The sequence below is a fragment of the Muscardinus avellanarius genome, assembly GCF_963383645.1.
Source record: "Muscardinus avellanarius genome assembly, chromosome: 21".
NCBI classification, from domain to species: domain Eukaryota; kingdom Metazoa; phylum Chordata; class Mammalia; order Rodentia; family Gliridae; genus Muscardinus; species Muscardinus avellanarius.
The window spans coordinates 22703539-22724030 of NC_137807.1; the positions used below are offsets into that span (position 1 = coordinate 22703539).

The 20492-nt window shown below is 52.0% G+C and overlaps 1 protein-coding gene across 5 annotated transcripts in view; it reads left to right on the plus strand.

Moving 5' to 3' along the window:
* Positions 1–20492, plus strand: part of ACACB (acetyl-CoA carboxylase beta) — a gene marked incomplete at both ends in the record, with an annotated part of 109158 nt that overhangs the window by 35622 nt on the left and 53044 nt on the right. For all 5 annotated transcript variants that reach the window (XM_080717526.1, XM_080717527.1, XM_080717528.1 and 2 more), the window contains 12 exons: positions 1182–1291; positions 1375–1485; positions 3208–3417; positions 3675–3845; positions 5644–5805; positions 7686–7849; positions 11369–11519; positions 11601–11704; positions 13714–13795; positions 16469–16614; positions 18481–18631; positions 20299–20433. In XM_080717526.1, coding sequence (XP_080573652.1) covers positions 1182–1291; positions 1375–1485; positions 3208–3417; positions 3675–3845; positions 5644–5805; positions 7686–7849; positions 11369–11519; positions 11601–11704; positions 13714–13795; positions 16469–16614; positions 18481–18631; positions 20299–20433 — 1697 coding nt within the window. The remainder of the gene's footprint in view (positions 1–1181; positions 1292–1374; positions 1486–3207; positions 3418–3674; positions 3846–5643; positions 5806–7685; positions 7850–11368; positions 11520–11600; positions 11705–13713; positions 13796–16468; positions 16615–18480; positions 18632–20298; positions 20434–20492) is intronic.

Below are 20492 nucleotides of genomic sequence, written 5' to 3' on the forward strand. Positions count from 1 at the left end.
TTTTTATTTTAATTTAATTTTATTTTTTTTGCGGGTTTAGGGATGGAACCCAGGGGCATTTGACCTCTGAGCTACACCCCCCTGCCCTATTTTTTATTCTTTATTTTGAAACCGGGTCTCACTGAGTTGCAGAGGGCCTCGCTAAGTAGCTGAGGCTGTCCACAAACCGCGATCCTCCGGTCTCAGCCTCCCGAATGCTGGGATTACAAGCGTGCGCCACCACGCCTGGCTCTATTTTATTTTTTATTTTGAAAGAGAGTCTCGCTAGGTTGATGAGAGTCTCACTACTTGCTGAGGCTGGCCTTGAAACCGTGATCCTCCTGTCTCAGACTCCCAAGTACTGGGATTACAGGGATTACACCTGTCTTGGGCATAGTCTTTAAAAATCCAGACTTTATTATTTTGTGGCTTATTTTACACTAATTAATATCTTTCTTTTTGCTTTTTTCTTTTTTTTGCGGTACTGGGGATGGAACCCAGGGGCATTTCTACCGCAGAGCTACGCCCTTAGCCCTGTTTTTTATTCTTTATTTTGAAATAGGGTCTCACTGAGTTGCAAAGAGCCTCACTAAGTAGCTGAAGCTGCGCATGGAACACGATCCTCTTGTCTCAGCCTCCAGAATGCTGGAATTACAAGCGTGCGCCACCACGCCTGGTTCTTTGCTTTTTTTTTATTTTTATTTTTATTTTTTTTTTGGTACTGGAGGTTAAACTCAGGGGCATTCTACCTCTAAGCTACACCCCCAGCCCTATTTTTATTTTTATTTTGTAAAACAGGGTTTCATTAGGTTGATGAAGGTCTCACTATTTGCTGAGACTTTTCCTTTTTTTTGGGGGGGGGGAGAGGGAATTGAACTCGGGGGCATTCTACCTCTGAGCGATACCCCCAGCACTTTTAATTCTTCATTTTGTAACAAGGTCTGGCTAGGTTGCTGAGAGTCCCATTTAGGAGGCTGAGGCTGTCCTGGAACCCACGATCCTCCTGTCTCAGCCTCCCAAGTCCTGGGATTACAGCTAAGTGCCACTACGCCCAGCTGGTCAGTCCTTAGGACCAAAAAGCCTTTGTGTTGGCTTAGGACACAAAAGCCTTCGTGTCGTGGGCGGCAGGGGTGAGGGAGCCCTGTGCTCTCTGGGTGTGCACCCCGCCAGCCGGGAAGGCTCAGCTTCCTTTGACCCTCCAGGCCTGACAGTGGAGTGGGCCGAGGAAAGCCTACAGCAGGGGAGAACCATCTGCGTCCCGCCAGCCGTGTATGAGCAGGGCTGCGTGAAGGGTGTGGAGGAGGGCCTGGAGGTAAGGCGGCCGGAGCTCCCCTCCCAAAGCTGCGCCTGGCCCCACCTCACCTCTCACCGGGTCTGTTTGCCCTTTACCCTCAGGCAGCAGAAAAAATCGGTTTCCCACTGATGATCAAAGCTTCCGAAGGTGGCGGTGGGAAAGGGATCCGGAAGGCTGAGAGCGCAGAGGATTTCCCCACTCTTTTCAGACAGGTGAGCCAGCCTGGTGCGTTATTTATTTATTTTTAACCAGGGGGTGGAACCCAGGGGCTTTCTGCTTTCAGGCTACACCCCAGCCCTTTTCTATTTTTTATTTGGAAACGGGCTCGCTCAGTTGTCGCCGAGGGCCTCACTAAGTTGCTGAGGCTGTCCTTGAACCCATGGTCCTCCTGTCTCAGCCTCCCAAGTACTGGAATCACAGGCGTGCGCCCCCACGCCCAGCTAGCTCAGTTTCTGTTGCTTTGAGAACTGTTTTCGTGTGCTGTGGGCCATCAGAGTATTTCTCTCAGTGTATCCCATCACCCCTCATTGTTTGGTCTATAAAATGTCACACGGGCTTGGAAAATAATGATTTCCTGTGAATGACCTCTAGTTGTAGAATGATTTCTTTTTTAATGCAGGTTCATAGGACTGCTCCCAGTAGACTCAGTTTGAATCTCATTTCTTTTCTCTTTCTCTCTCTCTCTTTCTTTCTTTCCTTCTTTCTTTCTTTCTCTATTTCTCGACAGCACCATGGGACTAATGGCTACCTTATTAGATGGGGGTAGGTCTGGAACATTTTATTCTAGAACATTCCATCATGTCCCTGGGTTTCATCCCCAGTAGAAGGAAGGAAGGATGGATTATTAAGCTCAATCCCCTTTGGTATTCCTTTTTACCTTGTCCTGTTTACATGAAAACCATCTTGTCTACTTACCATTTTTCTTTCTTTCTTTCTTTCTTTCTTTCTTTCTTTCTTTCTTTCTTTCTTCTTTTCTTTTTTCCTTTCTTCCTTTCTCTCTCTCTCTCTCTTTCTCTCTCTCTTTCTCTCTCTCTCCTTCTTTATTTCTTTCTCTTTTGCGGTACTGTGGATGGGACCCAGGGGCATTCTATCTCTGAGCGACGCCCCCAGCCCTATTTCATTTTTTATTTTGAAACAGGGTCTCCCTAGGTTGCGGAGAGTCTCACTACTTGCTGAGGCTGTCCTTGAACCCGCGATCCTCTTGTCTTAGCCTCCCAAGTGCTGGGATTACAAGCATGTGCCACCATGCTAAATTTTAATTTTTTAAGCTTGATTTCCCATCTAAGGTTAAGTCAGGAGTTTGGAGGGGCTTTAAGGGGATAATTTATGTTTACCGGGCAGTTTCCCCAGTAGCACAGAGTTCTTGTCTACCCCTCACCCACTTCCTCTCATTGTCAACAGTTGATTTGACCATTCTCCCAGCTAAGAGATGAACAAGGGAATGTTTGTGTTAACCCGTTTTGTCTAAACATCCCACATGTAGAGTACACATAATAACTTAAATTGAGCCGGGCGCGGTGGCCCACGCTTGTAATCCCAGCACTGGGGAGGCTGAGACAGGAGGATCGTGGTTCGCGGACATCCTTAGCTACTTAGCGAGGCCCTTTGCAGCTCAGTGAGCCCCTGTTTCAAAGTAAAAAAATAAAATTGGGCTGGGGGATGTAGCTCAGAGGTAGAACGTCCCTGCGTTAAATCCCCAGTAACACACACACACACACACACACACACACACACACACACCCAACAGCAACGAGAATGTCCTGTCCTGGAGAGAGGTAAACGTCAGCGGGTTCAAGGGGGCTCCGCTGGCTGCCACACTGCCCTTGTTTAATGCTCTCTGTTGACAGTTTCTAGAAGCTTCCAGGTTGACAGTTTCTAGAAGCTTCCAGAGCCGGTTTCCTCCAGAGCAGCCATTGCTTCTCCTTCCCCTGCAGGTGCAGAGCGAGATCCCGGGCTCCCCCGTCTTCCTCATGAAGCTGGCCCAGCACGCCCGGCACCTGGAGGTCCAGGTCCTCGCCGACAAGTACGGCAACGCGGTCTCGCTCTTTGGGCGGGACTGCTCCATCCAGAGGCGCCATCAGAAGATCATAGAGGAGGCACCGACCACCATCGCCACGCCTGCCCTGTTCGAGTTCATGGAGCAGGTGGGCCGGGGAGGGCTGGGGCGGCCGCTGCGGCCCAGCTCCGGGCAGCCAGGGTGGCCGGGGTGGGTGGGCATCGCAGGGTGGGTGGGAGCCGCTGACCCCGCGGGGCCCCGATGTGGCCCGGGCGGCTAGGGTGGCCGGGGTGGGTGGGCATCGCAGGGTGGGTGGGAGCCGCTGACCCCGCGGGGCCCCGATGTGGCCCGGGAGCCCCAGGTGCGCGGGGTGAGGACACCCACGGCCGCCTCGTCTCTTGGCAGTGCGCGGTCCGCCTGGCCAAGACCGTGGGCTACGTGAGCGCCGGCACCGTCGAGTACCTGTACAGCCAGGACGGCAGCTTCCACTTCTTGGAGCTGAACCCCCGGTTGCAGGTGGAGCACCCGTGCACGGAGATGATCGCCGACGTCAACCTGCCGGCCGCCCAGCTGCAGGTGAGCCCGTCTGCCCCGGCGGCCCTTCCTGCCCCTCCGTCGGCCGGCTGTGCCTGGGCAGTGACCATCTGGATGTGTAGCCAGGAAAACAAGGACTTTCTGGAATGTGATTAATGACCATGGTCTAGCCAAGAGCCACTAGAGAAACGGGTAAAAGCTGGGGACTGGCCGGGCGTGGCGGCGCACGCTTGTCATCCCCGCGCTTGGGAGGCGGAGACAGGAGGATTACGCTGGTTCGGAGCCAGCCACGCTGGCTTAGGAGACCCTGTTTCCAAATAAAAATGTAAAAATAGGTCTGGGAGTGTAGCCCGGAGGAAGAAGGGCTTCCAGGAACCCCAGTATCACCACCACCAAAAAAAAAAAAAAAAAAAAAAAAAAAAAGATAGGGACTTTCTCCCTGGGAAATCCCATTTTATACTTTTTCTTTCTTTCTTTCTTTCTTTTTTTTTTTTTTCGGTACTGGGGATGGAATCCAGGGACATTCTTCCTCTGAGCTACACCCTCAACCCTGTTTTATTTTTATTTGGAAACGGTCTCAGTAGGTTGATGAATGTCTCACTACTTGCTGAGACTGTCCTTGAACTTGCGATCCTCCTGTCTCCGTCACCCAAGAACTGGGACTACCATCATGCCCCACCACGCCCAGCTTTTTACACCATTTTAGAGCATTTGTGGACACCTCGTGCCCATTTGTAGACCCAGAGAGTATCTCAACTTTTTTTTTTTTTTTTTTTTTTTTTTGCGGGTCTGGGGATAGAACCCAGGGGCATTTGATCTCCGAGCTGCACCCCCTGCCCTATTTTTTTTTTTGAAACCAGGTCTCACTGAGTTGCAGAGGGCCTCACTAAGCAGCTGAGGTTGTCCACGAACCATGATCCTCAGGTCTCAGCCTCCCGAATGTTGGGATTACAAGTGTGCACCACCACGCCCGGCTTTCAACTTTTTTTTTGATACTAGGAATTGAACCCAGGAGGACTTTACCACTGAGCTATATCCCCAGCCATTTAGTTATTTAATTAATTATGTATTTATTTTTAGTTTTATTCTTAATTTTTATAGTACTGGGTATTGAACCCAGGGATATTCTATCTCCAAGCTACACCCCAGGCCTATTTTATTTTGTTTTATTTGGAAACAGGGTCTTTCTAAGTTGTGGGGGTCCTTACTAAGTAGCTGAGGCTGGCCATAAACCCATCTCCTGCGGTCTCAGCCTCCCCAGTACTGGGATCACAAGCGCGGGCCACCATGCCTAGCTGAGCTTTTATTTTGACACAGGGTCTGGCCGGGTTGCCCAGGCTGACCTGGAACTTTCGATCTCCCTATGTCAGCGTCCCGAGTTTCTGGGATCGCAGGCCTGTGCCCCGTGCCGGGCACCATTGGCATTTTTGGAGTTCAGGTTGAATGTCGCTCCGTTTGACTATTTCTTCCCGAGTAGAATCCCACTGGTCCGGTTGCCAGAATGTTTTGGAGGTGATCCTATCCCGCCGCGAGGCCCCAGGTGTCCCCCTTGACCAGGTGGTTAAGCTGCTATCCAGACATGTCTGTCTCCCTCAGTCCCCACGATGACATTCTTCTCCGCATCCCTCTCCTTCCATTTCTCTGAGATCGCACCTTCCACTTGCCGTGCCTGTTTTCGCGTTGTGCCATGTCGGGGCACTTTGGTTCCGTGTTGGTAGCACAGCGTGGCACGGGTGATGGGCACTCAGTATCTCTGAGCTCATCGACCGCGCCTCTGCCTCGGTGGCACCCCCGCTGTGCCCGCGTGTCCGACTCCGCGGGATGGGCTTCTCGCTTGCAGATCGCCATGGGCGTTCCCCTGCACCGGCTGAAGGACGTCCGGCTCCTGTACGGAGAGTCGCCGTGGGGCGTGACTCCCATTGCCTTCGAGGCCCCCCCAAACCCTCCCCGGGCCCGAGGCCATGTCATCGCAGCCAGAATCACGAGCGAGAACCCGGACGAGGCAAGTGGGGGCCTGTGTTTCCACCCTCGCAGGTCCCTGGAGGGAGCCCGTGTCGGGCTTCTCTGTTTGTAGACGGGGAAACGGGAAGGGCTGGGCCACGCCTTGGTTACTGGCTGATCAGGCGCGTGGCGTGTGCCAGGTACCGGGTGAGGCCTTCCTGCATCTTATCACCCACGTCACCAGGCGGTCCCCTCTGAGCGCTGTGCCCGCCCCATACCTCTTCAGGGGCTTGCCCGGGCCGGGACTCTGTCCTGTGTCCGTCTTTGGGATGAGAAGCTGGGGTATAGAGCTCAGGCGCTGGGATTCCCGGCCCTCTGTGATTTTTGATATTAATAGAGGCTGGCCCGTGTCGGGGAGGCCCTTGCGACCTGTCCTTGCTCAGGTCTTGAAAGCCCAGCGGCCGGCCGGCGCCTGCCGCACGGCGCCCCGGCTTCCCGAACTGCCGATTGTCACATGACCCGTGAGCGGGCCGCAGCCGATCTGTTTTATGTGTAAGATTAGCCAGTCTCGGAAAGCAAACAGTTGTCTGTTTTCTCTGTATGTGAGAGCTGGGAGAAAATGGATTGATAAAAGGGACGTCAGATAAAGAAAGAGAGACTCCAGGGGAGATGTGACAAACCACGGCCTAAAGAATGCTGTGTGCAGACATCACATTATCAATGCCCATCTCAATGACACGCACCGGGGAGGGGAGGGCGTGCGGTGAGGCCCGCAGGGAAACAGGCCAAGTGCTCTGTGCGGGAGCCTTATCGTCCCCTTCTGATGTATGGGTCCAATGCACCAGTAAAAGTGTCTTTATTTATTTATTTATTTATTTATTTATTTATTTATTTACTTATTTATTCACTTATTTATTTTTGTGTGGTACTGAGGATTAGACCCAGGGGTATTCTACCTCGAAGCTACCCCTCTCCCGCCCTGTTTTATTTTTATTTTGAAACAGGATCACATTAGGTTGATGGGAGTCTCACTACTCGCTGAGGCTGTAATAAAAGTATATTTAAAGAAATAAAAATGAAGTATTTTTTAAATGGATACATTAAAAAAAAATAAAATTGCTGCCAGGCATGGTGGTACACACTTGTAATCCCAGTACTTGGGAGGCTGAGACGCGAGGATCCAGGTTCTCAGCCAGCCTCAGCTAGTTAGTGAAGCTTTCCTCAACTTAGTAAGACCCTGTTTCAAAAACAGAATAAAAAATCGGGCTAGAGTGTAGCTTGAAGGTAGAATGCCCCTGGGTTTAATCCCCAGCACCACACACACACACACACACACACACACACACACACACACAAAACAGAAACAAAAACACATTAAATTGCACATATTAGCCAAGTGTGCTGGTGCACACTTGTAATCCCAGCATTCGGGAGACTGAGACAGGAGGATTGCAGGTTTGAGGCCAGCCTTAGCTACTTAGTGAGGTCCTCTGCAACTCAGTGAGACCCTGTTTCAAAATAAAGAATAAAAAATTGGGCTGAGGTAGAATGCTCCTGGGTTCCATCTCAGTACTGCAAAAATAAAATAAAATAAAATAAAAAAATAAACTGCGCATATTAACTAGGCACCATGATGTTCCCATGGGTGAGACACTGCGTAACATTTAAATATGTGTTAATATTCAAGAAGCTTGGGGGTTAGCGCCCCCACCTGTCACTGAAGAATTTAAGCCGTGGTAGCTGCCTTCATTTGGGACCTTTGGCCACACACACAACACCGGCTCTGGCGGGCCAGCCCACCGCAGGGACTTCCCGGGGGCCGGCGGCTCTTGCTTGCGGTCGGGGTTCCTGGGGTGTCCTAGAACTGAATTCCCGGGGAGCTAACTGTGGAATAATGGACGTCTTCCGTTCTGCTTTTGTTTTTCCCCGTCTGGGCTCCAGGGGTTTAAGCCAAGCTCTGGGACGGTGCAGGAACTGAATTTCCGAAGCAGCAAGAACGTGTGGGGTTACTTCAGCGTGGCGGCTACCGGAGGCCTGCACGAGTTCGCCGACTCCCAGTTCGGCCACTGCTTCTCCTGGGGCGAGAACCGGGAGGAGGCCATTTCGTCAGTATCTCTCCTCCCTCCCTGCCGCCTCAGTCCCTCCTCCTCTCCGTCCCTCTCTCCCTTTCTCCTTTGGTTTGCCCTCCCTCCTTCTTTCTCTCCCCTCTTTAAGAACCCAAAGCTTACTTGTGAGGCTGAGACCGGAGGATCGCGGTTCGCAGACAGCCTCAGCTGCGTAGTGAGGCCCACCACAGCTCAGTGAGACCCTGTTTCAAAATAAAGAATAAACGAATAGGGCAGGGGGTGTAGCTCGGAGGTTGAATGCCCCTGGGTTCCATCCCCAGACCTGCAAAAAAAAAAAAAAAAAAATTCAGAACTATACGGCGACAAGCTTAAGCAAATTTTATTATTACAAAGATAGAAGAGACAGAATAAAGCACTGCATCAGAGGGGCACAGTGGAGTGCCTTGAAAATAAGACATTGACGTTTTTGAGCACAGAACAGTTTTTATAAGGATTCATTATCTCCCATCCTGTTTAACCAATGGTCTTTCTATCTGCCCCGACTTGATGCAGGTGTGGGCCCGCCCATTATCTCCGGTGCAAGCCTTTGTTACCACCAAGCTGTGTTAACGAAGGCAGGGGTCACGTGGTATTCCTCTTTGAGGAAGGCCTGTACCATCCTCCTGTGTCCTTGGGGAGTGTTAGTCTATCTGCTAGAAGTTATTTATTATGTAAACTTGTCTTTAAAATATGAAGGCCCTGGGCTACAGCTCTTCTGTGTACTTGGTAATCGCTTTTGGTGAGGGGGGGGCTCTGTGTGGCACCAGCTGCCGCCCCTCCCTGCATGGGTGCCCATGCAGCACCCAGGCCCTGACTACTTTTTACATTTTGAAATTAATACCAAAGCAATTTTCCCATACCGGTACATTGCGCAGGTGGATAGCAGTCCCGTAGAGCGAGCGAGCCCACGGGCAGTATGCACATTTCTTTTAGAAAGGGTTAGAATCAGGCCTGGTGCTGAGCCAGGAACCAACTCCATCGAGTGGGCTTTTGTAACCACCGAGCTTCCTTTGCCCAGGAATTCATTTTTGGTTACGCTCAGTGGCAAACCAAGACCCTCGCAGCAGCTCACATAATTACTTGTAGTGATGGGGCTTAATAGGGAGAGGGAGTCAGGTCCGCCAGCCCGGCCCCTCTGGGTGTCACGTTCCGTGGCTTGAGCCATCATAGGTGCTCCTACCCGCAAGGTTGTCAGAGTTTAGAGGGGAAAGTTCCAGCTTAAATTGTTGTTAAGGGCCGGGCGTGGTGGCGCATGCTTGTCATCCCCGCGCTTGGGAGGCTGAGACAGGAGGATCGCGCCGCTTCGAGGCCAGCCTCGGCTACTGAGTGAGGCTCTCAGCCACTTAGTGAGACCCTGTTTCCAAATAAAATAGAAAATAGGTCTGGGAGCATAGCCCAGAGGTAGAAAGCCCATGGGTTCCACCCCCAGTACCACCACCAAAAAATAAATAAATACATAAATAAATAAATAAATAAATAAATAAATAAATAAAAAAAAAATTGTGCTAAGCAGAGTCTCACGGAGGGCTTGGCGGGCTTAGATTTTCTGGGATTGCTTTCTAGGATGTGGGGCCTTTAGAGCTGGGAACGCCCTGAGCCGCCTGGGCAAGCCGGTCACCCTCGAGGCCAGCGGCCTTGCTCTCAGACCCGGGGTCCGGCCCCAGCCTGACCTCCTGTAGCCCAGCGACACCTGCTCTGTGTCTCTGTTATTATGCCTTCCCTCTGCCTTCTGACAGCTGGCAGGACGCTGTGCCTGGTGGGAGGGAGGCCTCCCCAGGAAGAGGCGCGTTCCTGCCTCCCGTCCTCTCCGTTTCCCCCAACATGCTACGACCCCGCAGGGAGTGGAGGCCTCAGCCTTTCACTGTGCTTTTTTTTTGTGTGTGTGTGGTACTGGGGTTCCTGGAAGCCCTTCTACCTTCAGGCTACACTCCCAGACCTATTTTTACATTTTTATTTGGAAACAGGGTCTCCTAAGCCAGCGCGCGGCTGGCTTCGAACCTGCGCGATCCTCCTGTCTCCGCCTCCCGAGCGCGGGGATGACAAGCGCGCACCGCCACGCCCGGCTCACTGTGCTCTTTGAGGTCAGAGGCCAGGTTTGGGGAGGCAGCCGGGGAGCCTGCCAGGCCCCCAAGGGAGGTAGTGGGTGTGCCCTCTGTGGTGCTCCCCAAGCGCTTGGAGTAGAGGGCAGTCCTGTGGATGCAGAGGGCGGCTCCAGACTGGGGCACTGCAGGACACTTGACTAGGTCAGGAGGAAGCCGAATTCTATTAACCAGAGACACTGGCCTTTCTCTGTTCTCTCCCAACCACTAGCTACTATTATAGCTGATAGTAATTATATCATTGTTATTATTATTGTTTTTTTTTTTTTTGTGTGGTACTACCCAAGGGCATTCGACCTCCAAGCTACACCCCGAGCCCTATTTTAATTTTTATTTCGAAACAGGGTCTCACTAAGTTGTAGAGGGCATTGCTAAGTAGCCGAGGCTGGCCTCGAACCCATGATCCTCCTGTCTCAGCCTCCTAAGAACTGAGATTGCAAGTGTGTGTCACCACGCCCGGCTCAGCTAACAGTAATTTTAATGATATGGAATCACATTCATATGTCAGCGACTGTGTGCTCTGCACAAACTGCCTTATTTTATTTTATTTTTGTGGTACTGGGGATGGAACTCAGGGGCATTCTACCTCCGAGCTACACCCCCAGCTCTATTTATTATTATTTTTTGAAACAGGGTCTCACTGAGTTGCAAAGGGCCTCACTAAGTGGCTGGGGCTGTCTGCAAACCACGATCCTCCTGTCTTAGCCTCCAAATGCTGGGATTATAATTGTGCGCAACCATACCTGGCTGGACCGTCCCATTTTAATCCTCAAACTCCCACCCAGGCCTGTGGGGAGCCATTCAGGCTTTCCCCTAGATTAGTGTCTCTGACTCAGCTGACTGCCCTTCGCCCAGCGTCAACAAGGTTTGGGGAGAAGACCAGGTGGTGATGGCACGAGGGTATTGATGAATCTACCTGTAATGTGTGTGCTTTGGATTCGTCTCTGTTGTATTCCGGTGGTGGTAGCATGAGAATGCTGATTGCCCTGTAGCTGTATATAAGTACCTCTGGAAAAACAAACCCGGCATCGGCGCAGTAGAGATGAGATGGACCCAGAAGCTGCGTCGGCCAGGAGCGTCGGCGCAGTAGAGAATGCTGACCCAGGCATAGTCGTCGACCCGTGGGAAATGTTGACCCACGAACAGGGGTCGACCAGTAGAGATAGTAGGCTGGCGGCTCCCCCGCGTTAGAATTTAAAATTCTCCATCCTCACGCCTCACTTCAGAGCCCACACTCTTGCCGGCTGGCTCCGGCACAGGCCCAGAGCGGTTAAGTCACTGGTCTGCGATGGCCCAGCCAGCTGCCGTCTGCCCCGGGCTCTTGCTAACTCCTGTATTTCTCCTGCGCGCCGAGAACTGGCCACAGTATCCAGAGGGATTCTGGATGCTCAGGCAGACCGAGGTGTGCCTTGTCCCTCAGGAACATGGTGGTGGCTTTGAAGGAACTGTCCATCCGCGGCGACTTCAGGACCACCGTGGAGTATCTCATTAACCTCCTGGAGACCGAGAGCTTTCAGAACAACGACATCGACACCGGGTGGCTGGACTGCCTCATCGCAGAGAAAGTGCAGGTAGGCAGCCACCCCGTCCTCCTCCGGGTGGCAGAGACCCTCGGCTCCCCGCGGGTACCTGAAACGTGGACTGTCCCCTAGGCAGAGAAGCCGGACATCATGCTTGGCGTGGTGTGTGGGGCCTTGAACGTGGCAGATGCAATGTTCCGAACCTGCATGACGGATTTCTTGCACTCCCTGGAAAGGTACGGCGTGCGGGCCGATCTCCCCCGGCTCGTGATGCGCGTTGGCGTCCTGGGAGGCAGGACGTGCTGCAGCTGGGTGGCAGCTGCGCCCTCCAGCAAGGGTGAGCCCTCCCACCGCTTCCCTGTGTGGAATCCCTCGGATCACCCCAGGGAGGGGATTCGAGAGGCCCCCAGCAGTGGCCCTGCGGACAGACTTAGGCCCATGCCCGCCGGCTCGTGCGAGGGTCAGTGGTACCCGGGCATCCCCGGAGGGGGCTGAGAAGCAGAGCGGGTCAAAGGCCGTCTCTGTTCAAGGTTTCTTTCCCCGACCCTCACCTGCGTGACCAGGGGCTAGCCAAGTGGGCTAGGGCAGGAAGCAGCGGGTCCTGGCCATCCAGATGGGCCGGGTTTCTCCTCCTCCTGGCTGGAGACAGTCACTTGGTTTAGGCGTGGCCAGTGTCCCGGGGTGGGAGCAACGTGGCCCTGGCTGAGCATTACTGTGTCAGGCAGAGGAAGCTGCCACATGCATACAGCGCCACGGTGCTTGGCGCTCGGCGGGCACGCTCTTGGGTTGGATGGAACCGCAAGCCCAGCGCTGGCTTCTTTTATAGCTGCTCCCCACATGGGGACATTTTCTGAGAGGAAGCCTTTGTAGACTTTGCTCCTGAAAAGCTTTTTTTTAAATTTAATTAATTAATTAATTTTTTGTGGTACTAGGGATTGAACCCAGGGGCATTCTACCTCTGAGATACACCCCTAGCCCTATATATTATTTTTTATTATTTTGAAACGGTCTCACTAAGTTGCGGAGGGCCTCATTAAGTAGCTGAGGCTGGCCACGAACCTGCGATCCTCCTGTCTCAGCCTCCCAAGTGCTGGGATTACTAGTGTGCGCCACCGCGCTCGGCTCTGAAAAGCTTTTTTAAAATGGCAGATTCTTCAACAGGTCTAATTCCTGAAGCTCTTCTCTCTGCCCTCCATTTTTTCCACTGGGGAGGAACCCCAGGGATTCTTTACAACCAAGCTGCAGGCAGAATTTGTGACAGAACCTTGTTAAGTTGTCCAGGCTAGCGTTCCACTTCCAAGTGACACCCCCAGCTCTATATTTTATTCTTTATTTTGGAACAAGGTCTCACTGAGTTGCAGAGGGCCTCACTAAGTAGCTGAGGCTGTCCGCGAACCTGCGATCCTCCTGTCTCAGCCTCCCAAATGCTGGATTACAAGCGTGCGCCACCACGCCCGGCTGGTAAGGTCAACTTTTGCCGGTGCTTGGGAAGATCCAAGAGATGGATGATTTTTTTCTATTTATATGTGTGTGTGTGTGTGTGTACATATGAATATATGTGTGTATATATGAATATATATTATATGACTATACACACATATACACATATATGTATACATTCATGTATGCAAGTATATGTATATATGAATATATGTGAATATATATATGTATACACACACACACACACACACACACACACATGCATTTTTTTTTTGTGGTACTGGGGGTGGAACCCGGGGGCTTTTGTACCTCTGGGCTATATTCCCAGACCTATTTTTATAATTTATTTGGAAACAGGGTCTCACTAAATTGCTGAGAGCCTCACTAAGTAGCCGAGGCTGGCTTCGAACCTGTCACACACACATTTTTTGTGCTGGGAGTCGAACCCAGGTCCTTGTGCATGCCTACCACTGAGTAACTACCCCAACTCCCAAGGTAATATTTTTATTTTATTTTATTATCTTTTTTATTTGTGTAATACTGGTATTGAACCTAGAGACTCAAAGCTGCGCCCCCAGCCTTTGTTGTTTTTTTAAAATTTTAAATAGGGTCTCACTAAGCGGCTGAGGGCCTTACTAAGTTGCCAAGGCTGGCCTCAAACCCGTGCGCCTGCTGTCTCAGCCTCCCAAGAACTTGGGAGTACTGGCACACGCCATCGCACTGTGCGTGATGTTTCTCACCCCCGGGGTTGGCTGCAGAGTCCTGGGCCCTCCCCGGCAGTCGGCTGGTCGGTCTTGTCTTTCAGGGGCCAGGTCCTCCCAGCAGACTCTCTGCTGAACCTGGTGGACGTGGAGCTGATTTACGGAGGCGTCAAGTACATCCTCAAGGTAAACCCGTCCCTCCTCCCGTGTGTCCAGCCCTCGGAGGCTTGGGGCGTGTGCTTTGCTCCGTGGACGTCTCTGCAGCCATCGTCCCACGCTTGCCTCTGAGCATTCCATTCCTCGGGAATCCCCGTGGAGTTCGCAGTTTGAAACCTAAATGTGGGTTTCAGAGCGTGTGGGGCTGTGCCATCTGCTCCTGGCTGCTGTGACGAATGCTACAAACTTGTGGCTTTAAAGAATGAAAGTCGCTGGCCGTGGTGGCGCACGCTTGTCATCCCAGTACTTGGGAGGCAGAGACAGGAGGATCGCGGTTCAAGGACAAGCCTCAGCTACTTAGTGAGGCCCTCCGCAACTTTAGTGAGACCCTGTTTCAAAATAAAGAATAAAAAATAGGCCTGGGGTGTAGCTCAGAGGTAGAATGCCCCTGGGTTCCATCCCCTCATCCCCCAGAAAAGCAAGTCGTGCCAGGCATGGTGTGCACACCTGTAATCCCAGTACTTGGGAGGCTGAGACAGGAGGATCGCAGGTTTGCCGCCAACCTTAGCAACATAGCAAGGCCTTCAGCAGCTTAGCAAGACTGTGTTTCAAGCTAAATAAAATAAAATAGAGCTGGGGTTGTAGCTTGGAGGTAGAACACTCCTAGGTTCCATCCCCAGTACCATTAAAAAAAAAAAAAAAAAAAAAAACAAGTTTGTTTTCTTACCATTCTGGAGGCCAGAGGCCCAAAGTCCAGGCCACGTGGCCCGGTCTCTCCCAGGCACTCGGCAAGGGTCTGCTGGGCCCCCGGCCTCTGGTGACTGCCGGCCATCATTGGCATTCCTTAGGCGGTGGCCGTGTCACCCTGTCTCTGCCGCTGTCTTCTCATGGTCTGTGTGTCTGTGTGTCCTCACATTGTCCTGTGTGTCTGTACTTGTCTTTACAAGAACATCCATTAAGTTGAGTTCAGAGCCCACCCTAATCTAGGACCAGTTCACTTAGCTAAATGCATTCCTCAAGACCCTGTTTCCAAAGAAGGCCCCATTCTGCGGCCCCAGGGCAGGCACGAGTTTTGGGGTACAGCGTGTGGGCAGAGCCTTCACTGAGCTGCTGCAGCCCGGGCTCACTCCCAGCGCCACAAGCCCAGTTCTGTTCCCTGTCTCTGTACTGAGAATCTGCGGGTAGATTTCTTTTTTCTTTTTGGAAGTACTGGGGATTGAACCCTGGGCCATTCTACCTCCAGGCTACACCCTGGCCTTATTTTATTTTTATTTTGAAACAGGGTCTCACTAAGTTGCTGAGGCTGGCCTTGAACTGGTGGTCCTCCTCCAGTCTCAGCCTCCCAGGTACTGGGATTACAGGAATGCACCACCATACCCAGCTCTTTATGTTTAATATTACTGATCATCCATTGAACTGGGGATTGAACCCTGGGCCATTCTAACTCCAAGCTACACAAGCTACACCCCGGTCCTGTTTTATTTTTATTTTGAAACAGGGTCTCACTAAGTTGCTGAGACTGGCCTTGAACTGGTGGTCGTCCTCCAGTCTCAGCCTCCCAGGTACTGGGATTACAGGCCTGCACCACCATACCCAGCTCTTTATGTTTAATAAAGATCATCCATTGAACTCTACTTTTTTTTTTTTTTTTTTTTTGTACTGGCGATTGAACCCTGGGCCATTCTACCTCCAAGCTACACCCCAGTCCTATTTTATTTTATTTTATTTTATTTTATTTTATTGTGGGTCTGGGGATGGAACGCAGGGGCATTCGACCTCCGAGCTACACCCCCCTGCTCTATTTTTTAATTGTGAAACCGGGTCTCACTGTGTTGCAGAGGGCCTCACTAAGTAGCTGAGGCTGTCCACGAACCGCGATCCTCTAAGTCTCAGCCTCCTGAATGCTGGGATTACAAGTGTGTGCCACCACGTCCGGCTTATTCTCTTTTTTTTTTTTTTTTTTTTTTTTTTTTTGGTGGTACTGGGGTTCCTGGAAGCCCTTCTATCTCCGGGCTACACTCCCAGACCTATTTTTACATTTTAATTTGGAAACAGGGTCTCCCAAGCCAGCGCGCGCAGCTAGCTTCGAACCTGCGCGATCCTCCTGTCTCTGCCTCCCAAGCACGGGGATTACAAGCGTGCGCCACCACGCCCGGCTTATTCTCTTATTTTTGAAACAGGGTCTCACTGAGTTGCGAAGAGCCTTACTAAGTAGCTGAGGCTGTCCACGAACCGCGATCCTCCTGTCTCAGCCTCCCAAGCACGGGGATTACAAGCGTGCGCCACCACGCCCGGCTTATTCTCTTATTTTTGAAACAGGGTCTCACTGAGTTGCGAAGAGCCTTACTAAGTAGCTGAGGCTGTCCACGAACTGTGATCCTCCTGTCTCAGCCTCCCAAATGCTGGGATGACAAGCGTGTGCCACCACGCCCGGCCCTGTTTTATTTTTGTTTTGAAACAGGGTCTCATTAAATTGCTGAGGCTGGCTTTGAACTGGTGGCCCTCCAGTCTCAGCCTCCCAAGTACTGGGATTACAGGCCTGCACCACCATGACCAGCTGAACGCTTTACTTTAACCGGACAAGTGCGTTGTCCACGGTGGACACTCTTAATCTACCCCTACAGTGGACAGCCACCCTTGCCTGTCCCAAGGGGCCATGGGAGCACAACCTGATGGGGTGGTTACGGGAGCCTGTCCCCGCAGGTGGCCCGGCAGTCCCTGACCATGTTCGTCCTCATCATGAACGGCTGCCACATCGAGATTGACGCGCACCGCCTGAACGACGGCGGGCTGCTGCTGTCGTATGACGGGAACAGCTACACCACCTACCTGAAGGAGGAGGTGGACAGGTGCGCGGGGCGGGCCGCCAGCGTGCATGCGCAGCTCTTGGAGGGGTGGACCTTGTGCAGGTCCAGGGCTGCCAGGGCAGAGCATGCGCAAAGCTCTCCGTGGGGGTAATGTGGAGGCCGGCCCCAGTGCAGGCCCAAGAGTCTTAGATAAAGCCCTTCTGGTAAATTCTGGAGGTACCGGGAAGCTTCTCCTTCTGGCTGTAATTTCATGAAGCCCCAAAGCATTCAGGAAGGGACCCCAGGCAGCCACCCTAGGAGGGTTCAGAGCTGAACAGGACATGGCGCCCGGCTCTGCTGTGGCTGGGCTGTGGTCTCGGGACCCCTGGAGCTGGCGAGGACGGATGCGCCACGCAGCGCCTGGTCACTGAGCTGCTGGCTAGCTGGCCGGCCAGGGGAGGGACAGCACCGCCGGCGTGCCTTGTGTGCCTTTGGGCCTGTCTGGGAGAGTGCACCCGGATGGCTGGAGGCGGGAGCTCCTGAAGGCTCTAGGACAGGGAGTGCTGGGCCCCGGTATCCTCCAGCTCTGAGCTTCTGACCATGCTGAGGTCACACAGAGAAACGCAGGTGGCCCTCTAGAGCCGGCACACAGACCCCGGCCGAGGAGGGCAGGGGGCAGATGCGTCTCCTGCACCTCCGGCGCCAGTTAGCAAGGAGTCCTTGATCTTTTGGAAGAAGAAAGATCAGATTCATATCTAAGCTACTCCCTTCTCTCTGTCTCTGTCTGTCTCTCTGTCTCTCTGTCCCCCTCTTTCTCCCTCTCCCCCTCTCTGTCTCTGTCTCTCTCTCTCTCTCCCTCCCTCTCTCTCTCTCCCTTTCTTTTTTGCGTATTGGGGATAGACTCCTGGGGCATTCTACCCCTGAGCTACACCCCAGCCATATATATATATATATATATATATATTTTTTTTTTTTTTTTTTTGTGGTACTGGGGTCCTGGAAACCCTTCTACCTCCGGGCTACACTCCCAGACCTATTTTTATATTTTTATTTGGAAGCAGGGTCTCTTAAGCCAGCAAGGCTGGCTTCGAACCTGTGTAATCCTCCTGTCTCCGCCTCCCAAGCGCGGGGATTACAAGCTTGCGCCACCACACCCAGCCTATTTTTTATTCTTTATTTTGAAACAGGGTCTCACTGCGTTGCAAAAGGCCTCACTAAGTACCTGAGGCTGTCCTCAAACTGCAATTCTACTGTGTCAGCCTCCCAAATGCTAGGATTACAAGCGTGCGCCATAGCGCCTGGCTTCCTTATTTCTTTTCTAACCCGTGTTCTATCTACCGAAATATTCAAGTTTATTCTAGGCTCTCCCCAAAGGCATGTTAGATGGTGAAGACTTAAGCTGGGCGTGGTGGTGCACGCTTGTAGTCACAGTACTTAGGAGGCTGAGACAGGAGGATCGCAGGTTCAGGGCCCTCCTCAGCAATTTTGTAATGCCCTCTGCAACTTACTGAGACCCTGTGTCAAAACATAAAACATTGGAATGTAGCTCAGAGGTAGAATGCCCCTGGGTACCGTCCCTAGTACCACCAAAAAAAAAATTTTCTATATATATATATATATATATATATATATATACATATATATTTTTTTTTTAAAGCAAAGCTTTATTGAATACTAATTATTGGTTGCTTTTTCTGTACTAGGGCCTGGTAGGAGAAGGAGCTGTTTTTCAGCAAGGAAGAAACCATTTCTTTTGCTCCCTTTCAGTAACTTTACTTGCTTTCAGTAGCTCTGTGAAAGCTCTCAAATGCCGCACCGAGGGTGACAGGCATGGCCACCTAGGGGAGGGGAGAGCCGTCAGAGGCCTGGCTCGGCCGCTGGGTTGGTGGTCCTCATCAGCCTCGCCCACCCTGCCCCCTTCGCCCCCAGCTACCGAGTCACCATTGGCAATAAGACGTGTGTGTTTGAGAAGGAGAACGACCCGACGGTCCTGAGGTCCCCGTCGGCGGGGAAACTGGTGCAGTACACAGTCGAGGATGGGGGCCACGTGGAGGCCGGGAGCAGCTACGCCGAGATGGAGGTTCGTGCAGCGCCAGCCCTGGGGTTGGGGGTCTGCAGCCCTCAGCCCTGTTCCCCTGAGTTGTCCACCTCCCAGCACACAGGCCTCCCCGGCCCTCACCTTGGCCACCGCCTGCACATTCCCGGGGGAGGCAGTCTATAGGGTTTAGTCCAAATTCCACCCAGCTCGAGACCTAGTTTTTTTTTTTTTTTTGGTGGTACTGGAGTTCCTGGAAGCCCTTCTACCTCCGGGCTACACTCTCAGACCTATTTTATACTTTATGTTTGGAAACAGGGTCTCTTAAGCCAGCGTGGTCCTCCTGTCTCTGCCTCCCAAGCACGGGGATTACAAGCGTGCGCCACCACGCCTGGTATTATTTATTTTTTTAATTCTCTTTTGGTCCTGGGGATTGAACCCAGGAGTATTCTACTTCTGAGCTAATCCCCAGGCCCTATTTTATTTTGAAATAAGGTCTCACTAAGTTGCCAAGGCTGGCCTCAAACTTATGACCCTCCTGCCTGATCTTTCTATTTTATTTTTATTTATGTATTTTTTATTTTATATTTATTTATTTATTTATTTATTTAGGGTGTGGGAATGGAACCCAGAGGCATTTGACCTCTGAGCTACAGCCCCTGCCCAATTTTTCATTCTTTATTTTCAAACAGGGTCTCACTGAGTTGCGGAAGGCCTCAGGCCTCACTAAGTAGCTGAGGCTGTCGGTGAACTGTGATCTTCCGGTCTCAGCCTCCCGAATGCTGGGATTACAAGCGTGCCCACCACGCCTGGCTTATTTATTTTATTTTTCTTTTTTCTTTTTTCTTTTTTTTTTTTTTGGTGGTACTGGGGTTCCTGGAAGCCCTTCTACCTCCGGGCTACACTCCCAAGCCTATTTTATATTTTTATTTGGAAACAGGGTCTCTTAAGCCAGAGCAGCTGGCTTCGAACCTGCGCGATCCTCCTGTCTCCGCCTCCCGAGAGCGGGGATTACAAGCCTGCGCCACCACGCCCAGCTTAGACCTAGTTTTAAGAAATAAACAAATAGCTGGGTGTGGTGGCTTGTCATCTCAACATTCGGGAGGCTGAGATAGGAGAATCGTGGTTCACAGGCAGCCTCAGGTACTTAGTGAGGTCCTTTGCAACTCAGTGAGACCCTGTTTCAAAATAAAGAATAAAAAAATAGGGCTGGGTGGGTATAGTCTGAAAGTAGAATGCTCCTGAGTTCCATTTCCTAGTCCTGTCCCTGAATAAATAAATAAATAAATAATAAATAGATAAATAAATGAATAAGGAAGGATCGGCTATAGCTCAGAGGCGGAACACCCCGGGTTCAGTCCTTAGTACCAGAACTATAGCAAAAAAGCTCCCAGGGTATCCCAAGATTCTGAGGCCTGCTATCCCAAGATGCTTAGGTCTGGAGGTGTGCGAGGCCCTGGGGGGGAAGGGGCGGAGAAAAAAGAAGAGAAACATCATTATTCCTAAGAGCTTAGTGAGCTGCCTCCTGGCGGGCTTTGCAGACGGTGCTGCGCCTGGCATGCAACAGTTTCAGGGATTCTGTCTCCGTTCTGGACTCCGTGAGCTCTGCCCAGGGACACAGAGTGTCTCGAGTCACTCACTGGGTGGCTTTGGGTGCCCACCAGCCCGGCCGGTCCTGGCGGGCTCCGGTCCACCTCTTCTTGCGTACGCAGGTGATGAAGATGATAATGACCCTGAGCGTGCAGGAGAGTGGCCGTGTGAGGTTCATCAAGCGCCCGGGAGCCGTGCTGGAGGCCGGCTGCGTGGTGGCCAGGCTGGAGCTCGACGACCCTTCTAAAGTGCGTCCGGTACGTGTGGGGGCCCTTCCGGCCAGCGCTGCCCGGGCGAGGCGAAGAAGGCAGGGTCA